We start from the raw sequence: 12429 nt of genomic DNA, 5'->3' as shown, positions 1-12429 counted from the left end.
CAGGAATCATAAGGAAGAATTTTCGAACAGAATTGTCTAAAAATGAATGGAAATAATGATGGAAGGAACCTTAAAGGTCCCATCTCCCTCATATTGCAAGAAACGAAAATATCCTTAACAAATGGTCCTCTGACTTGTGCTGAAGCATCATCAGTGGGGGTCCACTACGATTTTAGGATGTGATGGACAAAACGGAGTCTGTGAAAAGCAGGGATGTCGGGAACCAAGTAGATGCTCGATATGGTCACTGTGTCATGAGCTGAGAAACACATTTGCATTTCCATCCTTTTCTCTACGCGCCTGACCATCTGTAGATAAGAAAAAACGGTAGCAAAGAGAAGTTTCACTGAAGCCGTTTATTCTCATCTCTTGTAGGCTAAAACATGTGTGAAAAGGATAGGAAACTTCATTGGTCCAGCAACTAAAAGAGCACCAGTCATCTGGAACTGTTTCTAGAGAAGACAAAACAGAGAGTATATAAGAATGGTAAATCTCTCTTGGTGAGGAAAGGGTTGGACTAGTTTATCTTTCTATTTCGGATATTTAAAAAATATGGTTTGTTGACTGTTGTCAAACACGCATTCTCCATGCAGGTACATTGTGTGGTCCTAACAATCAAATACTCTGAAAGTCTCAACTCCAAGGCTTACCTGCTTTCCAGTGGTACATTACTGCCAAGGACCCAGCTGTCCTGCAGCTGGACGGACTCGGGTGTGGTTTGCAGCTCGGCGGGCAAAGCAGCCGGCGGGGCCGGACTCTGGTTCCTCCTATTGGTCAGGGAGTTTCTATTGAGAGAAGTGATGGATGGGTGATGCTGTGCGGAGTGTTGCTTATGGGAAGGCGGCAGAGGCTGCAGGGTGGACTGGCCTTGGTTGTTTGCAGGTTGCTCTGAAAAAAGAAATGGAGACATTATATTTATGTGTATATGCACACACACATCTATACACACTACCAGTTTCTTGGGGATCCACTGTAGATGAATTAGCGTTAAAAACTGCATGCAGGGCTTCCCTGGTGGCGCAGTGGTTGGGAGTCCGCCTGCCGATGCAGGGGACGCGGGTTCGTGCCCCGGTCCGGGAAGATCCCACGTGCCGCGGAGCGGCTGGGCCCGTGAGCCATGGCTGCTGAGCCTGCGCGTCTGGAGCCTGTGCTCCGCAACGGGAGAGGCCACAACAGTGAGAGGCCAGCGTACAGCAAAAAAAAAAAAAAAAAAAAAAAAAATGCATGTAAATCCATAACCTGATACACTTGCCTGTTGTTCTATTAAGCGGGTGTTCAGTGACATTCTCTAAGAGTAAGTTTACCCTTGATACACAAAGTTCTAATTAATATACCACAGATGGTAAAATTGCTTTTGGTTTTAGTTTGTTGCAGATTTTTTTTTCATCTGGTTTTATTAACACCTACAGAAAACAGCATCTGACAGCTCCCATAATGTGCCCTTAGATTTCAGCTTTTTTAAACAAACCAACCCTGAAATTAAATGGGTAATTTCTGTAGAACACAAAGGTTTTGGAAATGCATATAATCCCTATAATTATTTAATGGAGTTTTTTCAGCTTTATTTAACTGCAATAAATTATTACAAGCTAGCTGCTAAACAGCAGTAGACTACTCTAGCGCATTTCAAATAAGGCAGATCTGCACTGTGATCTACTGATAGACGCTAAGTATTCTTCAGCAGAAGGTCACTGTGTGAAGCAGATGTTGTTTCATGGATATTTAACAGACTGAATCACAGCTGATTACAACGTCAGAAGACTCATATGCTTAATGACTGTTACATCCATTAGCACACATGCAGAACAGACGTTCCAATTTCACAGTATGCAGTAGAACTACATTTTGGTGTAAGTCATCAGAGCGACTCATGCCACTATGTCAGTGGTACAAATATTTTGTTCTAAACCGGAATCATAAAGGATCCAGCAACTTCAAAATATAAACACAACAGTGGGTTGTAACCAGGAAAAAATTCTCTAAAGCTAATAAGTCATAAGTTAAAATACGCAAATGAATGGAACATTTGAGACCCACTTCTCATTCTCATTACCTAGCTTTGGACATGCTAGAATGCACAAATACTACATTTTAGCCAACAGACAGATGACTCCTTAATTTAATGCTAAACTTATTATGGTTCCGCACACATAAGATGTCAATTTTTGACTAACTTCAGTTCAGAGTGCAATATAATTTTAAAGTGTTGTATTAAATCATGCTATTAATATAAATGCACATATTAAAAGAGAACAGGAAACACAGGGACTATCTTTCATCTACCGTGTGAACTCCAGCAGTGATTGTTAACACAGTCTAACGTTGTAATTCTGGTTGCATGAAATGGATACATGATATGTAAGAGTCTGAATACATAGTATCAAACCTCTTTACAGGGTACAACAATTAAAATTACTCCTCCCACAGTGTATAATATTAGTAACACCATGTTTCCAGGCGTCTCTAATAATCTGTATCATATCATTTAACAACTAGTAATTTCTTACTCCTGAAATGAGGGACAGATATCACACCCAAATCTATGAAACAGAGTTGCTTCCTTGTACAGTCACTATTCTTGAAGATTCCCATTCTGGAAACTATAGAAATCTTACTTGGTCCACTGTTTTGGTGCTCATGAAAAGTTACGGAAGTCTAATTCTCAGTTAAAGTGAAATTAGCCTTTGAAGACATGGCAGGGTTAAAATAGCGCATACAGTTTTAATCGTGTGAGAATAAAAGAAACAGTTTAAAATTCATGTAAGATTTATTATTCACGTATCAGTTAACTACTTAGCTTTGCTGTTCTTAGCATCAGTGCATATGATTAGAATCTCTATAGGTGTCTTTAAGGAACATTTCAAGAAGCTGTTTATAAGATGACATATAATAAGCTACAGTTACGGACTTCCCTGGTGGCGCAGTGGTTAAGAATCCGCCTGCCAATGCAGGGGACACGGGTTCGATCCCTGGTCGGGGAAGATCCCACATGCCACAGAGCAACTAAGCCCGTGTGCCACAACTACTGAGCCTGCACTCTAGAGTCCGCGAACCACAACTACTGAATTCGTGTGCTGCAACGAGAAGCCACCGCAATGAGAAGCCTGCACACCACAACGAAGAGTAGCCCCCGCTCGCTGCAACTAGAGAGAAAGCCCACGCACAGCAACGAAGACCCAAACACAGCCAAAAAATGAATGAATAAATAAATAATAAAATTACTTTAAAAAAAAAAGCTACAGTTACGAGGGCCTAGACAAGGTCGGCCTCATAACAAAGAGAGAAAGAAGAGAAACATTTCATACATAACAATACATAACAAGAGAAACAATACATAACAAAGTATTAAGACTGTGCCTAGAAAGAAGCAGATGACTCCATGTTTTTAAGTACAGCTCCATGAAAGAATGGTTTTATATTATAGATAGGTTACATAGAATAAACGATATATCAGATATTATACTATGTCCAGGGAAGAGCAGTGTCGTAGAAGTCAGGGTACCAAATTTACTTCCTAACTCTGTCAGTCATCATCATAGTGAGCCTCTGTTTCTTCAACTGTAATGTGGGAAATATTGCTTGCCAAAAAGTTTGTTAGGGTTTTTCATAGCATCTTACGAAAACCCGAACGAACTTTTTGCACAGTCCAATACCACTGTCCCATCCAGGTATTAGTGCAATCTAAAGATTCAATGAAATGCACTCATTCATTCATTTATTCACACACGTCCTCATTCATCCCACAGGCATTTATCAACCTTCTATGTTCTAAGGATCTGCTAAGTCAGTAACGGATGAAAGCACTGTGTAAATGATAAAGCATTATAAATATTAAGATTGTTACTGAAACATTAAAAGATTTAAGGTCTGTTATATATTTTATTATGTTGAACTTAAGATTCTTATTCTTTTTTAGTTTTTAAAAAAAATTTTATTTTTTATTGAAGTATTGTTGCGTTACAATGTTGTGTTAGTTTCTGGAAGATTCTTATTCTTAAATCAAAATATAAATCGTGGGTTAAAACCTTCCATTTGAGGTTTTGAAACTAATTAGTTTCTGCTGCTGCTTTCTCTGGATTACTCATTCCTTTTGCAAGTATTCGTTAGGAACTTGCAATGTGCAAGACATCATGTAAACATCCTTCCTTTTTCCAGTTGTCTGAGGTTATTTCAGCACACGTGTTCTGTCTGCTGGGACCTCTTTTGATTTGACTACCTAATTAGGAGGACTACCAATAACACAAATCAGATCATGAAAGCTAGGTTCAATCTTAAATTTGATGGAGGGCTTCCCTGGTGGCGCAGTGGTTGGGAGTCCGCCTGCCGATGCGGGGGACACGGGTTCGTGCCCCGGTCCGGGAGGATCCCACATGCCGCGGAGCGGCTGGGCCCGTGAGCCATGGCCGCTGAGCCTGTGCGTCCGGAGCCTGTGCTCCGCAACGGGAGAGGCCACAGCAGTGAGAGGCCCGCGTACCGAAATAAACAAATAAATAAAATTTGATGGAACGGAATAAGTGCAGAGTCTGAGCGAGATGGGGTGGATGGCCAGGAATTTAAATTCTGACGAATCACAAACAGAAGCAAATCCAAGGATCCGGTGGGAGGTCAACGCTAGTTCTAGAGATTCCGGCTTACAGGACGTGAGAAGTAGCTGGCGTGGCACTTATTTTTACCGACTTATTCAAGGTAGATTACTTTTATAAAGTATAACAAGATAAAATAAAATTGAACATAGTCAGAGAGGAAGATAGAATGAAAGAAAACTGCAAGTGGGAAAGATAAAGCCAGATATGAGGCGAGTGGACGAAATGCCTGCCGTATATAGCTCTACACATCTTTAGAGAAAGGTACAAACCTGGCTCTAAATTACCTTGTTGCAAAGACGGAAAAGAGGAAACATGATCAGTTACATGATTTGAAGTGTTTTTAAGATCAAAAAGTTTGCTTAAGAAAAGTACTGAGAATAGAGAGAACATTCTCTTTTCACCTCATAGGAAGACAGATGAACACCCAGGGAAGTTCGATGACCAAGGTCCAAGGTGGGCACAAGGAAACAGAGAACAGGGCTTGGACTTGGAGACCAGCACTTAGAACCTAATAGAGGTGGGCAGATCCACCCAAGGACAGCCGAAACATCAACCGTAGCCTTTGCTTTAAGCTAAGCCGCTGATACAGGCTTTGCATAGGCTTGAGAAGAAGTTTCAGATGAGACCTCACAGAGTCACCAAGTTCAGTGTTCCTGAAACACAGCTCTGAACATGTCATTTTATTCCTGGAAAACTACAAAGGCGTTTTGCCTATAAAACATAAAGTGAACTCTAAAGGTGGATGTGATCCTTGTTCAAGGTATCTTTGCAAACGCTACCCCCATGAATCTCTTCATGTATCCCTGTTCCAGTCAAGCTTGCCGTACGCACTATATCTCCACCACAGCTTTCCACTTCTGTGCAGTGGCTTCTATTTGAAACACATGTTCCTCCAACTTTCTATATCCAAACCCTGTGTATTTCAAGCTCTCAGAATGATGACAGCCCTTCTGTTTTCTTCAAGTAGAAATCAGTTATTTCTCCTGAGTCTTCTTAGAGTCTTTTATCTTTCTTCTCTTTTTCTTTTTTAAAATAAATGTATTTATCTTATTTTATTTATTTTTGGCTGTGCTGGGTCTTTGTTGCTGTGTGCAGGCTTTCTCTAGTTGCGGCGAGCAGGGGCTACTCTTCGTTGCGGTGCGCGGGCTTCTCATTGCGGTGGCTTCTCTTGTTGCGGAGCACGGGCTCTAGGTGCGCGGGCTTCAGTAGTTGTGGTTCGCGGGCTCAGTAGTTGTGGCGCACGGGCTTAGTTGCTCTGCGGCGTGTGGGATCTTCCTGGACCAGGGCTCGAACCCGTGTCCCTGCATTGGCAGGCAGATTCTTAACCACTGCTCCACCAGGGAAGTCCCTTTTATCTTTCTTTTCCACGGCTCTTTTCACTTTTCCCTCTGTATTATACTACTTTTATAGGTTTCATGTCCCCTGTTAGACTCTCTATGGAGAGTCACCTTGGAACCCCTAAGGACCACACGATGATAGATACTCAGTAAATATCTGTTGAATGAATGACTATTGGTGAAGAAGTCAATGAAGGGGGAGTTGAAGTAGAAAGTGGGGCCTGCTCATATTGCCTTTTCTTTTCTTTTACTGAAATACAGTTGATTTACAATGCTGTGTTAGTTTCAGGTGTACGGCAAAGTGGTTCAGTTACACATCTGTACTGCCTTTAATTCTAAGGTAATTTGCAAACATGTCTTATTTCCCCAACTAAATTCTTAGATCCTGAAAGGCAGGGACTCTAATTTAAAGCTCTTTGGATTTTTCAGTACCTTCACTAAGGCTTGTGCTTCAAAGACTCCTAAAAATATGCTGAATGATTGGTGATACTTATGAAATAACAGGACCTTGGGAGGGGGGTGTCATCTCGTCCAGGCAGGTACCATGTAACTCACTACAGAAACTGGTTTTTCAGAATATTTCTTTTGAATCATGGCAGATGTTCCAATATTTAAAATCGACCTTTTAAGATGTGTGAATAATAGAGCAATTACCTAAAATATACAAGAATATGTAAGATATAAATATATAAGATATGAAACAGTACATAAAATATGCATTATAATTTGCCAAGTATAGTACGTTTTCCTTATATTTTAAAGCTTATGATTAAAAATCCTCCAAATTAGGTATTTTAGAAAAGATGTAGGTTATTTTTTCCAAGTGGTCTTCCCCACTTTTTTTTAAAAAAATTAAATTCTTGGCACTATGCTTACCGGACATTATACACTGTACCTAACTAGTGCTGTTTCTTTCAGCCTATCTTTCTTTGTTCAAGTGCCTACCGCTCATAGAACGTTCATGAAAGCCTGACAGCTGCTTGTTTTTATTTGATAAACTGGACACAAATGATAGCAGATCTCTGTTGAAATTCACATTATAGTAATAAACATTAGACAGACTAGACTTCACTCATTGTGCTCAGCTCTTTGCCACCAAAGAAGTTAGCTCTTTGACAGAACATTGAAGGCCATCCCATTAAACCTATCAGCTGGGGGTAAGCCTGGATCATAACATACACAGTAAGGTGTGCCGCCTACTAGACCACACAAAGCTATCTGACAATGCAGTAGATTCCAGTTTAATCAAATTATAAAACCCAATTCCAAGCAAATGAAGGCATATTCACTGAGCTCCACAGGGGGAAGAAAAGAAACTTTTGACCACTTTCCTGGATAGCAACTCTGCTGTATGAGCCAGTGAGGTGGAGGGGCCGTAGAGACAAATGACAATAAACATGGGAGACTTATTTTTCATGGGGTGTTTTCTTGAATAAGTTACATAGCTCTCTGAGCTTCATTTATTTTATAGTGCTTATTTAAAGGAATCTAAAAAATACAGGGCCTGACATACAGTAAGTGCTGAAGGCAACTTATTAAGCTGGAAGAAACAGCCATCTTCAGGGCAGAGCATCATGAGGGAAAACAAAGTAACTCAAGAGCCTTGTCCGCGAGAAGCAAGAACACACTATCCAATATCTCTGAAGAGGAAACGTCTTTCCTTTAACAGGCAACAAAGCAAGAATCGGAAATATCACAGGCATCAAAAATAAACTACTGTCTTGGCAGTTCCCAGAGAAGAGGGAATCTGATCTCTTAGTCATGAAGTTCAGCGGGTCTCTTTTTTCCATCTACTATAACCACAGAATCATGACAAGAATTTGAAAAAAAAAGGAACATCTTTTTTTTTTTTTTTTAACCTAACTGGGCATATTTGCTGGTTTGAATTTTTTTTTTTTAATTAAAAGCCACTAAAGGCAGCTTCCGGACAGCTAGGTGCAATTCAGTCCAGCTCTCTCTGGTTCACAGCCTTGGGCTGAGGTCTTCGGGGGCCAGAGTGGAAATGGACTTTCAAACAGGAAAGTGGGGAGAGAAAATAATAGCTGCTGGGAGATACAAATACCTTTGTGTCGGTGCATGTCCACATGTGCACATGTGCCCCTTAAGGCTTTGGCGGGCTGGCTACAAATGTCCCCAGGGAAGAAGCACTCTATTTTGGAAGGGAGATGGAAGGCTAGGGGCTGACAGCTGTGCTGCTTTAAGATAATTGTTTGCAGTTTGAGTGGAGTGTGCTAACAAAAGACAAATGGGTGATGGAAGATGAGGGCTGGAGAGAGGGAGGGGGAGGGAGGGAAGGGAGGGGGAAGGAGAGGGAGGGAGGGGGAAGGAGGGGGAGGGAGATGAAGGACAGGGGATGAGGCTGGGGGAAGGGAAGAGAACCAAGGAAGAACAGAGACGTTTTTAACTTGACTGAACTACTAGAGAACCAGAGAAGCATTCTTCCTGTGGCTTGAGAATTCTTGGATACCAAAGACAGTGAGTTGAATGTATGAATAAACTCTGGTTCTGGCCCTCCCAGGAATTTACAAGATACACAGACTGTGTAGAACTAGACAAACACTTAGAAGGAGACACACCCGTTGACTGGGGATCAGCAATGGTGGGGTTAAAGCCTTTGTTTCTCTACCACCAAATTCATTCATTCTCACTTTACTTCCTGGCTGTATCTTTACCTTCTCCCACCTGTCTCAAGCAAAACTGAAGTTTCCTGCAAAACTGACCTCTTTCGTAAAACAGGCCACCAAAACAAAACCTGTAAAACACCTTGCTGTTGTATATTTTATTACCATATTAATTTTTTTTACTGAAGTACAGTTGATTTACAATATTTCATTAGTTTTCAGGTGTACAGCATAGTGATTCAGGTTTTTTTTTCTCTTTTGCAGATTCTATTCCATTATAGTTTATTACAAGATATTGCTATAACTTCCTGTGCTATACAGTAAATTCTTGTTGCTTATCTATTTTATGTGTAGTAGTTTGTATCTGTGAATCCCATACTCCCAATTTATCCCTCCCTCCCTCTCCCCTTTGGTAGCCATAAGTTTGTTTCCTATGCCTGTGAGTCTGTTTCTATTTTGTATATAGATTTATTTGTATTATGTTTTAGACTCCAATATAAGTGATACCATAGAGTATTTGTCCTTCTTTGTCTGACTTATTTCACTAAGCATAATATTTTCTAGGTCCATCCACGTTACTGCAAATGGCAATATTTCATTCTTTTTGAAGGCTTAGTAATATTCCACTGTAGATATATGCACCATCTTCTTAACCCAACCGTCTGTCAATGGGTACTGAGGTTGTTTCCATGTCTTGGCTGTTGTAAACAGTGCTGCTAGTGACCAGGGCTTGGAGTGGACGCTCCAAGTATACAAGGACCAAACCATAGATAGCTTTTGCGTTTGAAAATCCCAATGTAATTCTTAGATTTAGTTTATTCTTTTGTTCCATTATCAACTAACTCAGTGGCCTTACAGAAGTTGCTTTTCCTTGATTTTCTAATGGTAAATTTTTCTACTGGTAAAAATGGTAAACACCTTCCTCATCTGGCTACATTTCAGGAGCTATTAGGAAAGGCATATTATAAATACAAAGTATTTTATGACACTGAAAAGAGGACATTACATTAAAAATATCTCCTTTGCTCAGAAAATATCATATATATTGCAGACATTTAGTTGACATTACATCCCTATGGAGAAAAAAATTAAGTAGGAAGAATTTTCCTCATAAATGGGAAAAACTTGAGTTAAGAAAATATGTGTACTTAGTCATACCAGAACTCAGTGGAGCCCAAATTGAACGAAAACATTTACATATTCAAGGTGCTTTCTTCTCCTCTCCTTTCTCACCCCCATCCTCCATACTATAATAAAAAGATAAGAAATGGTATAATGGAAATTAGAGAAGAGAGACCTCACCTCACTCAGAAAATCACTTTCACATAAACCTGCTCCTCTGGTTCATTGTTTTATCTAGCGATTCTCACACAAGCTAGGTATTTGAAAGGGAATTGTCCATTTACATAGCTCTGCAAGCCTTTGGTTAAAATACGGCACTGTGTAAAAACTGTCACCACAGTATCTGTCACTGAAACATTTCTGACAGTTGCACACAAATCAAATGAAAATTTAACATGTGCTTTAAAAACCATGAAATACTATAAACATAAACAGCATTGTTCTCATCACCTTCACCACCAGACGACGGATTGTAAGGCTATTTATATAAAGATATTTGAGTATGAAAAACCTTGAAGATACACAAGAAGATGTAAAAGGAAGATTTGTACTGGCCAGAAGGCATTATTTAATCAGCACACGTGAACTGGTTTACTGTTCTTACTGAGTTAGTGAGAATTTGGTTCCGTTTCTTTACGGTCATTCCTTGCAATGAGGATTAGAAGAAATCATCAAGGGCTGAGTCTTTTCAACCTTTGTATTCCTTTTTCTTTGAGAGTCCGCTGTATTTTCTGTTTCTAGCAACGTGGCAACCTGTATTAGCTGTCAACTCCCTTGCTATGAAATATCCAGAATTGCTGGGTGAAATATAGTAAATATCTTTTGGACGATTTCATTCAGTGTATCTATTGTCTAACTTTGCCAGGCTCTGTTGCAGGCATTGAGGATATAGCAGTGAACAAAACAGCCAACAATCTTAGCCCACCAGTGGAACGTGAACTTGATTAATATAACTGAATTAGAAAGAAAGGATGGGCCAGAAACAGAGGGGAGAGGAAAACTGTTGAGTGCACATGAGCCAACACTGTAGCTTCCCTGGGGAGACCTGCCAGTCTCTGTAATATTTCAACGTACAAGCAAGCGTCAAGAATTCATGCCTCAGCTGCTACTGAGACCCCTACATTCAGCCTGGACACGTAAAGCGCTATACCCTCAGTCTAAGAGTAGACTTAAAAAACCTTCTCATCGCAGAAAGACAATAAGGAATCTTGCTGTGCTGCCTTGAACCCGGATGGGGAAGAAAACAACTTGTAAAAATTTCAGCCGGTAGCCTGGGCTTCTCTGGAGTCGGAGTATGAAGTTGAAACTTTTACTATCAACATAGTTGTGGGACCCCCAAGCCAAGAAATTAATATTAAAAGTGGTGCTCCTCAGCAACACTACCCCCCTCCCCCAAGGACCCAGAAGAAGCAAATGCAAAACTTGTCTGGAAGAATACGCTCTCAACTCAAGTCACAAAGGATTTCCACAGAAAAAACCCTACTTTCACTGAATTTACTGTCTAAAATTACAAAACTTAAGAGGAAACATCTACCTTGAGTCAAAATCTACAGACAAAACAAAAAGCAAAAATTTATCTCCCTGAACTTCCGATAATATGGCCATAAGATAAAACAATAAGTATGTTTAGAATGATTACAGATTTAAAAGAAATTAGGAACATGAGAATAAGAGACCATGAAAAAAGAAGGAGCAGTTACAAAAAAAGGTAGAATGTGTTTGCAGACACTGAAGTTAGAAACTTACTGGGTGGTTCAAACAATACATTAAATACAACTGTAGAGAGTACCAGTGAGTTGGAAAAGAGATCTGGGAAAATCACTCAGATGGCATCAGAAAGACCAAGACTGCTTAAATATGAAAGAGTAATTCAAAGACAAAAAAAGAATGAAAGAAGGCTCAATATACATTCAGTGGGAATTCCAGAAGGCGAGAATAGAGTTTTCTTCGGAGCTACTTAAACAGCTTTCTACAAAGTCCCTAATATCACACACATGGCTGTCAAATTCTAGAGAACGTAAATGTATTCATCTCTCTTTCATGTCGTATGAATTATCTCTGCTATTCTCTTTTTTGTTACTGTCAAGCACCCTAACCTACTTTAGTGGGTGGAAGCAAATGGAAATGGCTACCTTCTGCTTGTTAAAGTAGTTCCTCTTTCAATATACTTAACGCCAATAATGTCACAGACACATTATCCTCTACAGAATTCTTAGTTTTCCATAACCGTTTTTTTTTACAGAATCATACATAAAACTTACATATGCATAGAAAAATGGATCTAAATACCTTTTGAATGTCTCAGTATACGTTTCAGGATATCCTTCTACCCATTTAAAAAATATTTTACCTGAGAGAGTAAGCAAAAAAGGAAAAATCTGTCCCAATCCTGACAAGGAAGAACTGCTGACATACAATCAACAGACGCTTTTCTCTCCTCTCTGATTTCCTAATGGACATTTGATTTTAGTGCAATTAAACTTTACTGACTTGAAATGGAGTATATGGTATGATATGAATAGAGCACATTTTGGAGTATGGATAAGAATAGGCTGGAAGGCAACTAAAAGCTATTACTATGTGATAATGGCTTACAAAGAATAAGAAAAGCGAACTGAACGTCCCACGTAATGCAGAATTTGTTATGCTATTCAGATAACGTATTCTTTATCACAAAGAAAATGTCCGGTATAGAAGGAAAAGTACTAGAAAAGGAAACAGGAGACGTAGGGTTGAGTACCTGCTTTATCCGACTAAACATAA

The 12429-nt window shown here is 39.7% G+C and overlaps 1 protein-coding gene across 9 annotated transcripts in view; it reads right to left on the bottom strand.

Moving 5' to 3' along the window:
- The window catches only part of TENM3 (teneurin transmembrane protein 3), a 605325-nt gene that overhangs the window by 182272 nt on the left and 410624 nt on the right, over positions 1–12429 (bottom strand). For all 9 annotated transcript variants that reach the window (XM_060001336.1, XM_060001335.1, XM_060001337.1 and 6 more), the window contains one exon: positions 651–888. In XM_060001336.1, the coding sequence (XP_059857319.1) occupies positions 651–888 (238 nt within the window). The remainder of the gene's footprint in view (positions 1–650; positions 889–12429) is intronic.

The sequence above is a fragment of the Delphinus delphis genome, chromosome 21, assembly GCF_949987515.2.
Source record: "Delphinus delphis chromosome 21, mDelDel1.2, whole genome shotgun sequence".
NCBI lineage: Eukaryota > Metazoa > Chordata > Mammalia > Artiodactyla > Delphinidae > Delphinus > Delphinus delphis.
The sequence above is the reverse complement of the archived record's forward strand: the minus strand, read 5'-3'. Positions and strand labels throughout refer to the sequence as shown.